Source organism: Meleagris gallopavo, chromosome Z, assembly GCF_000146605.3.
Source record: "Meleagris gallopavo isolate NT-WF06-2002-E0010 breed Aviagen turkey brand Nicholas breeding stock chromosome Z, Turkey_5.1, whole genome shotgun sequence".
Lineage (NCBI taxonomy): Eukaryota > Metazoa > Chordata > Aves > Galliformes > Phasianidae > Meleagris > Meleagris gallopavo.
In genome coordinates this window covers 19,095,715-19,114,553 of record NC_015041.2, presented here as the reverse complement: position 1 = coordinate 19,114,553, position 18,839 = coordinate 19,095,715, and the positions used below count along the sequence as shown (strand labels likewise).

The following is an 18,839-nucleotide window of genomic DNA, read 5'->3' as shown; positions in this document are numbered from 1 at the left end:
GAATATGTTTCAAATTTTCAAAAATAGTTTGAAATAGAAAATATCTATTAGCAGGTTAAGTTCTATGGAGATCTCAAAAGGAATACAACAAAAATTATTATGCAAAAATTATTGGTTACTATAAAAGCAAGTAATTAGTAATTCTGTTCTACATACATAGCTCAAGTGAAGGGCAATTGAAGTGCCCATGGAGATTTCCCAAGTCATTAGCCAACTTTGGGTTGTGTCCTCATTGTGAATTTCAACCTCACATATTTAATTATGAGTTTGTAATGTCAATAGAACTTGACTTAATTTAAATGAGTAAATGCACAAAACCAAATGAGAATATACTGTAGGAGAAAAGATTACTGGAAAAACTGTTAAATGCTGACAATGGAGGAAATAAGAAAAGCTAAATTATTTATGAAATATCAGCCACAAATCTAAAATACTTAAAGGAAATGTTTTAATATTGTAAATATGTACTGTTTTAGCATGTGTTCCAGAAAAGAATTGCAAGTAATCCAAACTTAGAAACCTTTAAGTTTAAACTGAAGGAAACAAATCTTCCCGGTTCATGTTTAAACATTAACATTATCTTTCCTTTTACCATGATCTTTTAAGTCAGATGATGTTAGTAGTGGAGACACCACAGCACATTTTTTTACAGTAGACTTTTACAATAGCACTAAAATATAAATATTAAATAAATATGCTGCTTAGATGAAACTGCTATGACTATGTGCATAGTGAGTGAGGAATGACAAAACACTATGTGCATAGTGGGTGAGGAAAATCACATTGTTGTAGTTTGCAGTTTGATGCTTCCAGAATTTTTGTGGCACAATATCTGTATTTAGAATATGGTGACAATTAAATTGCTACAGAGTATTTTAAAATCTCTAGACATATTTCTCCAGCCAAACTGTTGTAGTATGTTCAAAACAAAATCTTGTGTACATGTTTGTATGAAGACTTGAAGCAATTTTAATCTGTTACTCTGATCAACTTGCTTCTGCCTTCTTTCCTAGGAAGTGTGTAGAGAGCTCTGGTGTCTCAGCAAAAGTAACCGCTGTGTTACCAATAGTATTCCAGCAGCTGAAGGTACTCTTTGCCAAACAGGAAGCATTGAAAAGGGGGTAAGTACTTACTGTACTTACAAGTTACTTACTGTTCGGAGAGGTAATTTGTTGTTTGGAGATTACAAGGAAAAACTGGAAAATTAAAGTCCTAATGTTCAAGTAAGAGTTTAAAAAAGGAGAGATCTGAATACATTAGCATCCTAATGTTATTGCCCAGCGGAAGTTATTTAACAATTTTTTATATATATAATACAATTAAACTGCATAATTTTATTTCCTGAATTTAAAACAAAACAAAACAAAACAATCACGCAGTCTCTCTTTGTTTTCTGGGTTATTTCTGTAAAAACTCTGTCTTTTAATCTTTATGAAATTTTACAGAATTTTACCAAGAGTGTTGTTGAAATAATAGGTCTTTCATAGACTCTATAAATGCATAACAGATCTAGAGCCTGAATTTATTCTCTTAGGAGATAGGAGTCTTAATTCCTTCAGACGCTAGGTGAATCATACAAGCATATAGAAAAAATGCTTGTCTTACTAAAAGTAAGGTTTCTGAAAGTCTGTATTTCCCAGTGACCAATCTGTTCTGACTTAATTATTAAATATTGCATAACTATGTAGCTTTGAAGAGCTTTGCTCTTCTACCTAACAGAAAATTACCAAAAGTCAGTGTTGCAACAGATGTCTAATACTATTGTATCTATCTCAACATGTAGGTTTTGATTTTCAAACACTGAATATGTTTCAGTAGTTTCAGACAAAATTCTGCAAATAAATTTTAAATTAAGAATAGTAATGGAGTTTTTCTCAATTGCAAGGGAAAATCTATACAGATCTCAGAGGAGTGAAAAATAATCCTTAATTTCCAGATTTTGTACTGGAAAAAAAAAGTTACGTCTATTTGCCAGCTCCCAAGATAATATATTACATTTTATGCATGTTTTTACAAAATGATGACAGCTTATTATATCAAACAGTTTCTAGTATCTCTTTGAGTGTTGCTGCGTCTATCATTAAGATTTACTGCTCCAGATTGGATTTTTTCCTAACAATGACTACTATCATCTGTTCTCTGTTCTGATTCTTGCCATGCTAGCTAAGCTAGTTTCAACAAAGATTACACTGCATTTTGACTTGCAATCAGATGTTTAAATAGAATGAAAGCTTTTGGGCAGCTGTCACAGTTTATTAATCCTTGCTGATGGTTTCCTTCAGGGCCCATGACCTAGCACCATTGTGATGACTTTTCCATGCCGAGTTTGGAAATATTGGTAAACCATGTTAAATACATTCATTGGAGAGGTCATTTTAAAAAATAGAGTTAGCCAATGAAAATAGAGAGACCTTCACATTTTACTGAAAATGTTACCTTTTATTAGAGTAATAGAAAATGCGAGGAGCCTTATTCTTAAATCAACAGTCTAGGTTTATTTTGGAACCAGCACTCCTTGTCAGCTACAAGGAGCAATTTACCTCAATTTATATTTTTCAAGCCATTTAAACTGCAGTGGAGAAGTCAAGACGCTTTAAGACAGTTACTGTGTCCGTTTACCAGAGGCTCCAATCAATTAGCTCTCTACAAAACGTGTCCAGTATCTTCTCTTTTTATATTTTAAGGAGAAGTGTGGGGATCAGTATTAGCTTACAAAGCTAAACTGTTTGTGGCCTTAAACAGCAGACTATATACTTCGAAAGTTCCTGTAAATTAATAGTTCCTGTTAGCAAATAAACAGAAAACACACATCTTTCCAACTATGTAGTTCTCTTCACCACATGCTAAGGAGAAAATAATAGGTTGCAAGAACACTGTATTATTATTATTATAGTAACATTTATATGGTAGTCACGCCTTGGTCACAACCAAGTTAGGCCCTATTTTGCTGGTCTCTGTCCAAATAGATAATAAATGACATTCCCTGTTCTAAAGATGGAGCAAGATCCCAGAGTACTTTATCATATTTAGAGGATCAATTTCTGCTTTTAGTTACACTGATGTAAATTCTGTGTAACTACTAACTCAAGGCAAAATTTGATCATTTGATTATGGAGTGTGCATTAATATCTTACTGGCAGTGCTAGGAGGGATTTCTAGAGTAAAAATTGCCTAACACTGTATTATAATCCTTCTTGTAGTTGCTTATATAAATGTGCCAAACTTTAACTCTTTGTGTTGAAATGCAGTCAATGTCTGCATAAGACTGAGGATTTTTAGAGTTTTTTCCATAAATTATTCAACTGTTTCTACATAAAAGGATATAGAATAGTGTGAGGGCTTTTTTGCTGCTGACAGACCATTTGTTCTGTAACACCTTCAAGCCTTGGTGGAGGGTTCATACATTGGTTGGGTTCAAAAAGGTATACTTTTCCCAAATCTTGCAATAATTTTTTAAGAATAGATGGAGCTTCTCTCTGGTGTCATGTCATTGTATAAACCCATTCTAAGCATGTAAACAGAGGGCAAATGGGCAAAATGAGAAAACACAGTGTGCTGAAAGAAGTTTGAATATTTGGAGTATGTAGTGATGCAAATTCAAGTTATTTCTGGACATCAGTTTTCCTTGCAAAATAATGTAGAAATTAGTGATTGAAAATCCATTATTTTTTGCTGAGATGAAAAGCTTGAATTGAATTCACCTTTTTTTTCCTGTGTTTGTAAAATGATATAAATTTTCCACTGTATCACAGTGTTTGCTCTGTGAGTTTTTGAGAAGCATGCTGTTATAAAATATCTAAAATTCTTACAGAAGTGGTCATATTTTTTTTTAACATTATATTTTCTTTTACCATTAACAATCTCTATGAAAAGAATCCCAGACTGCTCATATTATCCAGATTTGCAATCTTTTGCACATTTACCTTGTTTTGAAATGCATCTCTACTGTCTCTCTGCATTTCTGAGGAATTGAAAGTTCCTTCTCCAGTGGGAGAGGGCAATTAACTTTTCAGCTCTAAGCCTTTAACAAAAGATAGCATTTCTCAAATAGCTGTCACTTCCTCCATTTTTTCACATACATATTTTTTCAAAAACTGTTTAGTAGTCCTTGCCTCATTATAGTGGATGGAGTAAATATATTTCTGCAGTTACAATAGAAATAATGCAAATTTTTGGACATTTTGAATTACTTAGATGGAGATTCAGTATCAGCTGAGGGACAAATTTTCACTAGAAAATTTGCAAGAGACACCAAAATGCACGGCAGGTCTTCAGATTTAACTTTAGTAGAAGAGAAAAACCAGCACTGAAGGAGTTTTTACAGAGGACTGTGGAAATATAGAAGATGGAAATACTAGAAAGGCAGAGAACAGTATGAATAAGAGGGGTTTTATACAAGCTTGGGGAAATAAAGCAGGTAAAATGCAGCGGCCTATTATGTTCAGCCATAATAGCACAGAATTGGGTTGTTAGCATTTTCTCTTTGTACATGTGTAGTATGGATTTGGGTTTAACCTTAACTGTCTCTTTTATTTATAAATCTTGTTTTGGAAATGTTTATATTATTTCTATAATTTATTTTTAGTCTAAATTGTTAACATACATTTTTACTCTTAGAAACATTCTAATTTTTGGCATTTGACCTTAGTATTAGATAACTGTTTATGTACTCCTGTGGCTTCTGTAACAGAATGCTGCATAGTGATTATTGTCTTCTAGTTAATTAAATGATTATCACTTAGTTTGTCACTGTAATGAGAAGAGAGCCAGAAAACTTCATATATATATTTATATATATATAACTTTTATAATTAACTTTATTGTCTGTTGTACAGTTATTGTAAAACAGCGTCATTTCAGAAAGTATATATTTACTATATGAACTGCATTATGTGTTAAACTGACATTCAGTGACAATCTTGATTTTAAAAGCTGCTCCACATTAAGAGTATTTTCCTCTGCTTGATGCCTCCTTATTGGTAGAATTCTCCAAGTTGTAAATTTAGAACTGCAAGAAGAAGAAACCCTTTATTGCTCAGAACAGCACTGTGAAACCTCATGTCCTTGTTTTTTTTTTCTTTTTTCTTTTTGTTGTTGTTTTGTTGTTGTTATTCTTTGTTTTTTCTAAAGAAATATGATGATTTGAGACTGGCTGATAGCTAAATGTCCAACCAATTTTTTGCTCAATCCTCCACATCAGGACTAGGGAGAGAATCAGGTAGAAGTGAGAAAAACTCATCTGTTGAGATTATGGCAGTTTACAAAGTGAAGGGGGAAAAAAAAGAAAACAAAACAAACAAACACAAGAGATGCAGAGGCAATCAGTCACTCACCACCTCCTATCAGCAGACGAATGCCCAGCCAGCCTCTAAGTAATAACTGCCTTGGAAGGACCCCAGCAGTGTTATTGCTGAGCATGATGCCAGTTTAATTGTTGAGTATCATATTCTAGGCTTTATGGGATATCCTTTTGCCAGTTCAGGTCATCTGTCCTGTCCCTGTCTGTATCCACTCTATTTCCTGGAGGGGCAAAGTGAGAAACAGAAAGCTTTGAGGCCGTGCAGGCACTGGACAGTAAGCAGTGCTATCAACACTGTTTGGTCACAGGTCTAAAATACGGCACCATCTAGGCTGAGATGAAAAGATGACCTGATAGAAAAGGCAATTTTGAACCTGAGATTTAATATATTCCACTTTGTACTCTTTCTGAGGATACTTAAACGCTGTTGTTTTGTTTCATTTTTCTGACTGGTAGAGAAAGAGGTTTATAAACAGAAGTACGTTGGATTGTAGCAGCTATTCTTCAAAACAGGTTCAAGAACAACATATAAAAATAAATTAATATAAGTATAAAAATATATCTATAGCATATATAATATAATTTATATGAGATATGATGTATAAAATATATAAATATAATATATATATTATAGTATATAATATAATGGCAATTAAAATGTATTGAGAGAAAAAAGGATGATGTGGCTAGAAAAATAATGTTAGTTTTCGCTTTTATTAATGTTAAATGTTAGCATGTGTTTGTATGCAAAACCACTTTGTAACTAGGTGCATTTGCTGATGATAAGCTACACTGTTTATTATTAACATATTAGGTGTGCATTCATAGGCCTTTTGACATGCTTGACAATTAAAGTACTTTCTATTCAAAGAGAAATTTCTAATGGAAACCTAAAATTTTTAATTAATTGACTAACACTTTATAATCCTTCTTAATATCAAACCTTTATTGTTATTATTATTATTATTATTATTATTTCTGAATCATGACTGCAGATTAAATTGAATTTTCACTTGATATCATAAAAATCCAAAGTAATTCAGGTCTGTTGCAGTGGCTACATTTAATTTTTTTTGTTTTACTCAATTCCGTACTACTGGGGCAGAGGTGACCTTAGGTGAGCTTTAAGATGAGAAGAGAAAACTTGGTTTTGCTGTACCAATTAAGCTCCACACAGAGTCCATACTGTTTATGGTCTGAACACAGATATATCTTTTTCTCTGTGTTTTCTATTTGTGTCTCAGTGCATTCTTTCAAATTAGTATTTCTGATATTGGGCACAGAAGTTTTGTTTTTTTTCTGAAAACCATCAATATTGTGTCTGTTATGGTACTTCAAGGCAGTTAAGGAACAGATGATCACCTTTTGGAATTGAAATGTGCAGATATGGGACATTGTACACTTGGGGCCATGTTCTATTCTGTTGCTGGATGTAATAATGGCAGTAATGAATCAGCTAATTGAACTGTTCTAGATTTTCTGTGCTTCACTAGAATATGGATCAAACTGTGATTCATTGGTTATTTCTGAATTGTTTAATAAAGTTGCTGACTTAGGAAGTGATGAACTTACTTTTACATTAAGTTACATTAAGTATCATTTTCTTTGAATTCACTGACATTTTTTATGACCAATTTAAGTAACAATATTGCAAAGTTTCAGTTTGTATGAAAAAAGTACATTGTTCGTTCTGCTGCTGAACAAATGAGCAGTTACAGCAATTTTCTGTACCATGTCTCATGCCTTGGCACTGCTTTTGTTATGTCTGTAGTGTTAAATAGAGGAAGTACTACAACGGATTCTTCTTCTATTGTAGCTTTGTCCAGATACTTTTTTAAAATGTAGGGGAATACTTTCTCGAAATTACTATTGGAGAAAATCTTTCATTTTGCATAATGAAGCTCCTTAATTGAATTGTTAATTAGAGCTTGCCCTGTTAGACTAATTGCAGAAAAGACTCTTAGTGTTTAAACTTAATACAACTTCTACTTGGTGGTTCCCTTATTATGAAACAATAGCAACGATGTATAATGGAAAAAGAAATGATTCTTTTTTAAGTTGACTAAACTTCTGTTGTGTGTTTGGGACTTATAATTTAGAGTTTAGTGAAGACAATTAACAAACTGCACATGCCCTTACCAGTGTCTAAACATTGCTAGATTAAGTAAAATATTAGTCTTGTTATCTGTTCAGAGAACGCTGATGCCTATAATTGGCCATTGTCTGACCCTGGTATTTTTCTGTCATGATAACTGTCAGCCTGAAAGTTAATTTTGTTTGCTTCTTTTTGGTGAAATCTTTCAGTGGTGCTATCAGGGAGAGTGCGTTCCTTTTGGCACTTGGCCCCAGAGCATAGATGGGGACTGGGGTCCGTGGTCGATATGGGGAGAGTGCAGCAGGACCTGCGGTGGAGGAGTCTCCTCATCAATAAGACACTGTGACAGTCCAGCGTAAGTAGCTAAAGTAAGCCGGAGCCAACAAAAAGACACAGTTGGAATTTATTCAAAACTGTGGTTTCACATGTTATCTGTAAAAATATTTTGCTGGTTTGCCAGCATTTATCTTCGAAATAGCAGACAGAAACAGTTAAACAGCAGAAGCTCACTTGGCATAGTTTTAACATTTTTTAACTTAGCTATTATGTATGTAGTATATAGATTGCTGGAATTATATTTAGTAGTGACTAGAACAATTTTATTTTTCAAAATTCCTTTTATACACAATATATTTCAATAATGAATTAAGTTTATTTTTTCATTATCCATATCATCTCTGGTGTTAGTCTACAATATAAATAACTATTGCCAGTTATTTATTAAAAAAACAACACTGTTTCCAAGATTCTGCATTCAGTGGTTTACATATAAACTGTAATTAGTAATATTGCTGAGCATACAGTACATTTATGTTCTGTCACATTCAACACTTAGTTTTGACTTCCCACTGACTCTTAAAACAATTGAGCTACTTCTCTCCTTGCCACCACTCCCTATTGGTCCATTTATTCTCTCTCAAGAGGGGGCACCTTCTCCACTACAGCTTGGTCTGTTCTGTATATCACCTCGTAGTAGCATCTGTCTGCTTCCCAATGTCCTGAGCACTGTTGCAGAGATGGTTTGTCAGGTAAGTGCTTTTATCTGTCACTAGTGCTTCTCAGATGAGGAATGCTTACTTATTTTCATTGCTGTTCTTTGCTGAATGAGTCACTGTTTTTTTCTGTTTCTCCTTGTCCTGCTTGGGTTATTTCATTATAGCTGTAGTTTTCTGTAGTAGTTTTATTACTCAGTACTTTGTTCTTGTCATGATCTCTACTTCCATGACCATTGTTAACTTTAAAGTCTACTACCTCCATCCCTGTTTGTTAGCTTTTAAGACCACTTTTTCTTGAAAGCATCATGTTTTTTTCATGAAAATCCATTCTGTGAGTTCTGTCATTCCTGTCTTACCTTCTCCTCTTAGTATAAGTATTAAGTTCTTCATTTCTTGTACCCAGATTTTGTAACCGAGGTTGTACTTCAGCTTCCCACAATGGGCTGTAAGACAGGCACCATGACGTGATATTACTGCTATTTAAAGTGATCTTTTCACTTTCTGTCATTATCTGTTACTATTAGTGAAATCTGGAATATACCACTACTTGCTGAATAGATTAAAAATTATATATGCTCATACATAACACGTCAGACTTTATTACTGAGAGAACAATAAACTAAGCACATAATCTTTTTCACAGCACTGTGTAAAAATAGTAGTGAAATATTTGCGTGAAGCATAATTAATATTGTAAGATTTTTAGCTACTCCTATCTCTGTGTGTATCTATTATGTTGAAAGATAATTAGTAGCGTAGCAAGCATACACAATTTTTTAAAAATTATTACTCCAATGCCTGTGCTAGGAAAAATTTCCCATTGGTTCATTAGGATTCCTGATTAAATACCTGTAACATGAAAATAGTATTGATTTTCTGTTTAGTTAACTGAAAATACTTCTTTTCCTTTATTATAAAACAAACATCAAGTGTTTTTAGTTTCTACTCTCAAGTTATGAGCCAAAAATCTGATGGCTAATTAATCTTTCACTAAAGTCAATTATAGTTATTATTTGACCTCTGTGGAAGATAGATAAGGTTCTTGAACAATCTAGGAATTTAAAAGCATTTAAGAGCCAGGGTCATAATCACACCAGCTTACTCTGGAGTTTCTTTCTTTAGATTTAGTACTACTTAATTCAAATCAGAATCAGATCCTTGAAAATGTAGTCTTTGCTATGACTCCAATATTTAGCAGGCAGTTTCTTCATTTTGTTATTGCTAAGGGAGTGATATGAAAATGTGGGTAGGTTGTTTATGCACACACACACACAAAAAAGGCAATACCTTTTTAGTGTGTTCAAAATGCAATTACACTGTATTGCTTGAAATCCTTACAAACTAGATGAATACTGTGAATGAAGATTTTAAGCACCCAGTACTATTTTGCATCTGCTGTAATTCAAGTCAGTGCTACAATTCTTATTAAGAAAAATATTTTAAAATCTTGCCTTAAAAATTTGATGTCAGTTATTTTTACAGTATATAATTTATGAGGGCTGCTCTGGAACCAATGCCTCCCTTTTTATTGTATTAGCCCATGATGTCAGATGCAGATGCTGGTGGTATGGCAGTAAAGGTTGTACCTTCCCGCCAGTATTTCCTTCCATGTTGTTGCCGTGTGAGAAGTGGCAGCAGAGAGGCAGTCTAACAAATTGGAATCTGTCATGGAAGTGTGTATGGAGGTGTGACACTGAATTTCTCCATTCTATCCATGTGGAAAAAATGGCACCTACAGACATTCTTTGATAGTTTGAAAAATGAGTAACTAATGGTGATGACTGCATTGAAAAACAGTGTTTCGTAGGTAAAAACTTTCTCTATCGGACTGTGTTATTGCACTCTTTTTATTTGTTGTTGCTTCCATGGAAATAAAAGGGAGGCATTTCTTTCAGAGCAACCTATGTATATCTTATGTACTTGTATTTATGCTTATAATATAAATCTCATGAACATGTGTTTATGCTGAAACATAAACTAAGACATAAAACATCTTTTTCCAGGCCTTCAGGTGGAGGCAAATATTGTCTTGGAGAAAGGAAGAGATATCGCTCCTGCAATACTGATGTAAGTAAATTTTGTTCCTTTGTAGAGCAACTTGTCTGTTTTTAATTTCATCAGAAACAGATGTATTTATGCATTTTTTTTCCAGTTCACAAAAGCTGTGAATTTAGCACTTCATTGGAAAGCATTTCTGTTGGGCACCTCTACACAGTGAACACCCTACAAGCTCTGCTGTATGTCGAGAACCCTGTCTCAAGGGGTTCCCGACTGCTGCATTCATTATTAAGGCCTAGAGCAAGTTCAAGATGAGCGTTCAGGTTTAAGGTGAACAAGGAGCATAGGGAGTTCCCTTATACGTTAAGCTGAAGTTCTGTCTAGCCTAGCATCTCTCAATAGTAGATAATATTTAGTGTTTAGGGAAAAATTACAAAATCATAGGAGCCAAGTGTGACATTTCCTTCCTTAGAAGTTTCTAGAAGCTGGGTATTGAAAGATTTCTTGAACCTCTCATTTTATCTGTATACTGTTTAACTTTCACAAATTGGTCTATCCTCAGCCATTCCTCTACTTCTAAACCTGCTTTTTATATCTATATAACTTTCAGTGTTTACAGTCCTCTTTGATAATCTGTGAAAATGTATTTCTTCCAGTATAAGTGCATTGATCTGCCATCAGGAATCCATTAGTTCTTGTGTTATCAAAATGATCATGCAGTTTTGGTTCAACCCACCAAGTAAAGAGTTAACACTGAGGAAGGAGGTAGGGCAGTGTGCAATTGCTTAAAATCAAAATACTAACAAAAATTATTAATTCAAATAAGTTAAAAATTGAACAAATTGAATGACAAAAGTACACAATAAAGCAATTCACTAGTAGTTTTCTAAGTTAGTAGCAATACAAACAAAAAGTGAGCTTCCGTAATTTTTTAGCTCCAAATTCAACTTGGTTTTCTTCTCAGAACGAGAAACCTCGTAATAGTGGGAGAATCTGTGTATATGTGGTGTACATAATGGTGTTATTTCAGCTTTCCATCTTTGGCTATATTTCACAAAAAAAAATACACTAATTAATATTGTTTCCATTAATATACCTTGATATTATGATCACGATTAATTTTCATGTATTATCTCTGCATACATGAGATTTTCCCGTGAGGCTTATTGTTGCTGTTCAACTGTATTACAAATTTTCAGATTCAAAACCAGTTCCATACTCCATATCACAGCTGCTCTGTTCACATATCCAAGAGGTGTGCTAAGCCTTTTTATCATAGTGTTGTAAGAGACAACTTACAACACTCACAAAGAGACTCAGCTTCTTGTCCAGTGTGAGTTGTAAATCTTTTCCAGTCCTACTGCCCTCCAAGTTACACCATTAGGAAACCTGATTGTCTTTCAGTAGATTTCAAAAGATCAGCTGTGTTTGGTGTCTTTGTGCAATTTTCCTTTGAATGAATCCAGCTTGCCAGATGATGCTCTGTAATTAATTTACTGTCATTTTATTTTTCACACAGCTGGTTCTTGTGAAACTGGAAAATATCCTGTTATTTATAGCTCCAGTTCAGAAACAAAAATGTTGAGTGATACTGAACATGTTTCTCATTTTCACAGTTGACAGGAAATTCAACAGTGAATTCAATTCACTGACTAAGTAATGATTCCTTATTGAAGTCTTTTATTTGTTAGTTACCAATCAGTAACTAGCAAATTTAACATACTTTTCTGAACTAGTGTAGGTTTTGTTTCGTTTTTAATTAGGATACGGTGCACTGTTAATTTACATGGCTCATTAAAATCTAGGCATATTGTATTATTTTTTATTTTCACCAGGAAACATATGAAGTTGTAGGTAATAAAATGTTATAGTACTCTTGTACAAGACACTGGTCTGTGTTATCATTTATCTTTCTTTTAAGCTTGTATTAGTCAAGTCACTATCAACTTCTCTGCTTATTTTGGTCTGATATCAAACAAGCACATCACTCACTAGCACATGAGAAAGTTTAGATAATACAATATCCTGCTACCTCACAAATATTCAAGAATTTTTAAATTGTCTTTTTTCTTTTTAGTTAGTATACTATACCTAGTGATATTGTTGAAATGTTGCTAGGATTTCTTTTAGTCTTACTGTTATTAATTTCTTAATGTTAGGTACTTTTAAGAAATTCTTCCAGATTTGCTTTGCTTCCTTTATTCTCTCTAAACTTCTTGTTTATTACGAAGAGGAAGCTGAAAATGTCACAGAAGGAACATTTGAAAGGTGCGTGGGAAGACCATTCTGGCAAAATCAACTGTCATTAAACCATTTTCAAATGATGGTTGAGAAGCTGTCTAACTTAAAACTAATTCTTTTGAGATAACATTAGAATCTTTACCTTTTCAGAACCATTTTCCTAAAATATAGCGCATTTTCCCATCCATTAAGAGTCTTACTCTGTTCCAGGTATGATTTAGAAGAACATATTCCCTCTGTGGCAGCCTTTCCTCTGTTTGCAGACTACTGTCATGTCTCCTCTTAGTTCTCTTTACACTAGATAGTCTCTGTGCTAACCATCTCTGGCATCTCAGTAGTGTGTATTTTCTTGTAATATAACGCTGCACAGATTTGTTGACAGTTTCCGTCAAAAAGAAGCTTAGAACTATGTTATCTTAGTGATGAAATTATGTTTATTTATTTCAATACCTTGTTCATTTTTCTTAAAACTGTGACAGCGTTTATTCAGCCAGTATTGATTCACAGCACCCAAATCTCTTTCTGAGGAGCTGACATTTAGGAGGTCATTCCTCAGGTTGCGCTTGTACACTTGTTTAGTCCAAATCCAAATGTAGTAATTTGCATCCGTTGCATTATTTCAAAACACTGCTCCAAGTAATCCAAATCTTTTGAGGTTATAATCCTGTAGTCCAAAGTGTTTATTTCCTGCCTATGGTCAGATTTCAATAATTTAAACAAGGAGTTGGAAGAAGAAACCTGTCTAAGTTTTAAAAACAAACCTTTAACAGTGGATAATTTTTTTAATCTGGAGAAGGGGAGGATGGGTGGTGGGTGGAGTGGGAATGTCTTTTGAGTGCATGAATGTATCGTAACTTGCAGAAATTTAAATTTTCTGTCTTAATGGTTTTGACAATTGTAGTCCATTTCTTTTATAGTAAACTTAAGGGTTCTAGATAACTAAGAATTGCTGAGACTAGTAGATTTTGTTTCAAGATTTATTACAGTCCTTAGTGCTTGACATTTTGAATGGAATGGTATGTATGATTAATGTAAACATTAAAAGAATGCAAATCTGTCATTATTTTTATGAAAAATGTTTTGTTAGTACATCTTTTCTCTTGAAGTTTTTTGCAGTGTCAACACTCATTGCCCATATGTAATTTTAAATGTAACACTCCCTAAAGCTCCTACCATGCATTAACATTCATTTTGACTTCATTTTTCTTTCAAAGATGAGTTAGTTCTGTTGCCCTTTCTTATGACCATTTTCATTCCTTGGAAACAGCACACATACTCCTACCAAGCATATTTCTCATCAAAAACTTCCAAGCCGCATATGACTTCTTAATTCAAAAGGCATCTGCTAATGGAAACATTGAGATCAGCAGAAAAGTACATTAGTTAATGAATTTAGAAACAAAAGGTGATAGAAAGAACACTGTCATCAGAATTGTATTTTCTACCACCAACCACTTACTTGCAAGAAACAATACTTCAGTTTAACTAATTGTAAGTGATTTAAAATATATCTAAGATTTGAAACTCAAGCTGATAAACATTTAAGATGTTGAAGACACCTTATCTTTTAAATGCAATGTAAATGCTTTCTTTTCATAAAGGTATAGATGTATGCATACCTTTCAGATTGTTGTTCTTTAGTCTTTTCTCACAGAAGAATGTAGGCAAACTGTTTCTGTTGTCTCGTTCCTTTATACACATGTTCATTCATAGGTATTGTTAATGTTTCTCATCTTCTGATGTAATCCTTTGTTAATAGGAAACCTAGCCAATTAGAGAAGTCTGTCTGACTTGAAGATCCAAGATAAACAGCCTTCTGTAAGATAAGATGTTTGGTGTTGTGTCAGTATTGATTCAATGATTTGTTGACAGTTGTTGAACTATTTTTGCTTCAGCGTTTAAAAAATTTAATATTATTCTTAGGTTTCTTTGAATCAAAATTTCAATTGTTTCATCATTTCCTGTGAACATTCTTTATATCTTGTTACAAGTTCTTACACACTTGTTAGATTCCTCATGATTTGACATCTCCTAAAGAGGGATTGGAAACACAAGCAGCCTGTAGCAAGAGTTACTCATGTACAAATTCCTAAATCCTTGAAAAATATGAAATATCTTACCCTCTAAGGTCAAACAATTATTGCATATTAATTTTGGGAGAAGAATATCTACAAGGAGGGACAGCGCCACAGAACTGACATTTTTATAAATGCATTTCTTGAGGATTTAGTTTTACTTTCTCCCAGGTAGTAGTGACATACTCAAGAGAAAATAAAGTTATGCAACATAAATAAATTTAATTATCAGTTATATTTTTCTTATTGTTCTTTTGAGTTCGGTGGTTACAGTCTTCAACAGGGCTGCCTGAAATCCATCTCAAAGCTGGATTTAGTACATGCTTGAGAGTATTAAAATAGATTGGTGGGAAGAACAACAAGATCCTGAGATACAATTATTTTTCAGTATTAGCTAAGAAGATATCGGCACTGAAATGGAAATTTATTTTACTGCATGGGTCACCAAATCTGCTCATGGACTGAAGTATTCACATTTTTTGGAGCCAGAGACACTGGCTTCTAGACAAGCTTTAATATCACCAGTATACTAGCTTTTGAGATTGCTTAAAAGTACTTGCAGTATAGGAAATCAATTTTATCTGCAGAATTACCAAAAACAGGACAGAATGTCAAGAAACTAAAAATGTTATCATGTTACTATCTATGGTACTTTCTCTGATAATGGTAATCTTTAGGTGTGTTCTTAACCATTTAAATTCAACATTTTAACACAAAATAATGTTACCAGTTTATGTTAATGAAGTTATATTCAGTCATTTCAGATTATGAAGTAGTTAGCATTAGAAATGAATTGTCTCTCCATGATTTGCTACTACACATCAGAGCTGAAAGATCTCTTGTTTTAAAAGTGGGTACATTAATGTAGCTAAAGCTAATGTCTCTACAATCGAAATGCAGCTTGCACAGTAATGATTACAGTGTTTGATCTGAAGCCTTTGACATCATTCATCTTTTTATCAGTGAATGACTCTCTTCAGGGATGATCTTATTTTTTTATGTAAGATCTGGAGTCTCTAGATATTCCAAAACAGGTTAGAACATCTGCTTTCAAGGCATTTTTGGTTTCTTTGTTATCAAAGGTAATTGATAAGATGTCTCTAGTAGCATTTTCTCCCATTCTGTTACCATTTCATCACCTACGCTACATAGAAGGAATAACATCCCGATTGATCACTTTCATTCTTTGCTATCTTGAGTTATCACAGTAATTTTAAGCTTTTCCAGGCTTCCTAATGCTGTAGCTGAAATTATTCCCCTGTTAAGCAGTCAGGTGTGAAAGGACACAATGTGTCATGGATGCAAAAGATACTTGTTTGGATAGGTTAAGGTGACTTACAAAGTATGATGAAAAGACATAACTATGACAGCAGTAGCCCTTCTATTGCCTGTCTTGAGTAAAGTTGCAGTGATGATCCCCTTCATCATCAGCAGACATTCTGCTTAAAAAGTAAAATTTTATTGGAATGAACAAGCTGGAAGTCAGCTGTTGCGGAGTAGTAGTTGTTAGGTCCTAGCACTTTGGAAAGTAATAGATGCTCCTTATATATGTGTTTCTTTCAGGAAAAGTTTTCAACCCTATTTGACAATGAAAAAGCCAGTAGAAATCTGATTTCCTGTACCTTTCCAATTTCTGAAAGCAGTTACTTCAGTGACAACATGAGAAAAGAAGGAAATGGTCAAAGCTGAAATAGTGGAGTTAAAAATAAAAATTTGCCCCCAGTCTTGCTGTATATAACATTCTCAGAATAGGGCGTTCATTTATTGGCCATGGTTTTGTGTAAGTGTAGATAAATAGCTTTGTTCCCATGGTTCATTTAACTCTTCCCAGGTATTGCCTGACTTGCCTGCGACTCCAGTGAGGAGTAGGATTCCAGGCTAAGGATGCAACTGTGTGTAGCTGTTTTTCTGTCAGACTACCAAAGCTGTCTTTAAGAAAGAGAAAACAGTGATATTAGCAGTTTTAATTGTGACAGAAACTGAATGATCAAAAGGAAAGGCTTTGCTTATAGAGTCATAGAATGACTGAGATTGAAAGGAGCCCCAGGAGGGTGTCTTGTCTATCCCTACTTGCACAAACCTTGAGGTGGTTGCTCATCAGGACCCAGGTGGCTGTCTCTAGGAATGGAGATTACATAAGCTCTCTTGGCAAAGTTTGCCTCACCAGTGAAGAAAAGAAGGAAGGGTAGTCACTGCTGGCAGTACTTTGCCTAATGCAGCCCATTATGTTTGCCTTCCTTGTGGTAAGAGTACATTGTTTTGTATTCAGCTTTTTCGCTGTGACTCCTTTTCTGTAAAGCTCCTTTTTGACTTTGAAGGCCACAAGCATGTAACTAGTTCATGGGGATATTCCTCCCTGAGTGCATGACTTTGTGTTTCTCTTTTATTGAACTTTCTGAGGTTGCTGTGGATCCATTTTCAAGCCTCTTGAGATGTCTCTGTGTACCAGCATGACTCTGATATTATCAGCCATTCATCTTAGTTGTCTATCATCAGCAGAGTTGCTGAGTATGTGCTCTTATCCATCATCCAGTTTATTATTGAAATTTATGATGTTGCCTCAAAATACATCCAACATCAACACCAAAAGAGAAGTAAGACTGCATCTCAAAAATCAGATTACAATAATTTTATTCATAAAAAGGGTTTCATGATGTCTTTTGCAGTGAAGTTTAATTAACTTGGAAAGGTATCTGTGCAAATTAGTATCTAAGCACGCGGAACTAAAGAGTGGTGGGTATTGACAAGTACAGATGAGTTTTGATTGCAGACTTTGCAATAGGTCAGGACAGTTCCTTCTAATGCTTGAAGAATAAGAGGCGAAGCAGCAAATATAATTGTTGCCAATGATTTTTTTATTTTTATTTTTACTTTGAGTATTTTTCCAATTATTTTTATTCTCATTATGAGAAATTAAAAGACTTGAATTAAAGTACTAAGTACATTTTTATTCAAGTTTTATTCAGTTTTATTCAAAAATATGTTTTTAATAGAGATATTAGAGAATTACATGCAGTTTAAAATTATAAGATTCTAGTATCCAGTAATTTCATTTGTGTTCAAAATTGGAGAAAACTTTTGTAGTTTGTTAATTGCGCACTGGGCTGGCTATGGTAGGAACTTGATTAATGTGAGAATTATAATTATTAATATTTGCATTGTGTAGTAGATTTTTATCACACGTATTTATACAGACCATTTCACTTGAACGCCTTTGAGATTCCTGAACAGTGGTAACTGACTTAGATATATGTCGGAAGACTAGTAAAACTGCCATGAAATGAACTCTTCTGTTACTCATAAAATACTAATATTTATTCACAACTCTAATTTCTGTCAAACAGTTTCTTTCCTCTTTCAGTCTAAAAATGATTTTAATCTGTATTTCACATACTTTGTTTCATGGCACTTGAAATCATAGCTGCTACTTAAACATTGGTAGCAATGTTTAACATGCAATATGAATTCTTGGTGTGTTCAGGGTCATCATTATTATTTGAACTTGCTCATGAAAAATTAGCAAAGAAATAGCAAAGAATTCAGTTTCTTCTGAAATAAGAAAACATTCTCTCAGTTTCTCAGTTTTGTAATTGGAAATGAATTGGAAATGAATTGGTAGTGAAAATTTAAGTGAAATCAATTTATATGTCTTAATTAATGCTTAGAGTCAGGACCAGACATGTTATCCAGTCTCATTTTTGGCTTATTGCGATGCTTTTTTTTAAAGCTGCAAGTAAGCAAAGATGATAATAGTCTGATCTGTAGAAAGTGTTATGGTTTCTTTCTCAATATTTTAAACAACAAATGTCAGAGCAGCTACTTAATCTGAGGCAAGAGCTCTTACCAGAATGATTTTTTTTTTTCAGTTGTTTTTTATATGTGTGTTTTAAGGAGATAGCTGACAGATCGATTAAGAAACATAGTTTGACATGGTTTTGTTTTTCTGATTTTATGGAAACTGTTACAACGCTTACCTTTCTTTAAATTAATAATTCGATTCATGCCAGCTGAAAGTTGCAAAATGGACACTTAAATTACAAAGAAATAAAGGAAGTGTCAAAATCAGAGCCACAAGATAAAGCAAAGTACAGCCTCTTAGTCTTCTGAATGTTTTTATTTGTAATATGAACATTTAT

General features: G+C 33.6%; 1 protein-coding gene across 1 annotated transcript in view; it reads left to right on the top strand.

Moving 5' to 3' along the window:
* ADAMTS6 (ADAM metallopeptidase with thrombospondin type 1 motif 6) overlaps positions 1–18,839 on the top strand; it is a 246,452-nt gene that overhangs the window by 187,496 nt on the left and 40,117 nt on the right. Inside the window, 3 exon segments of the mRNA XM_031557249.1 lie at positions 1,014–1,121; positions 7,604–7,749; positions 10,393–10,456. Of these exon segments, the coding sequence (XP_031413109.1) occupies positions 1,014–1,121; positions 7,604–7,749; positions 10,393–10,456 (318 nt within the window).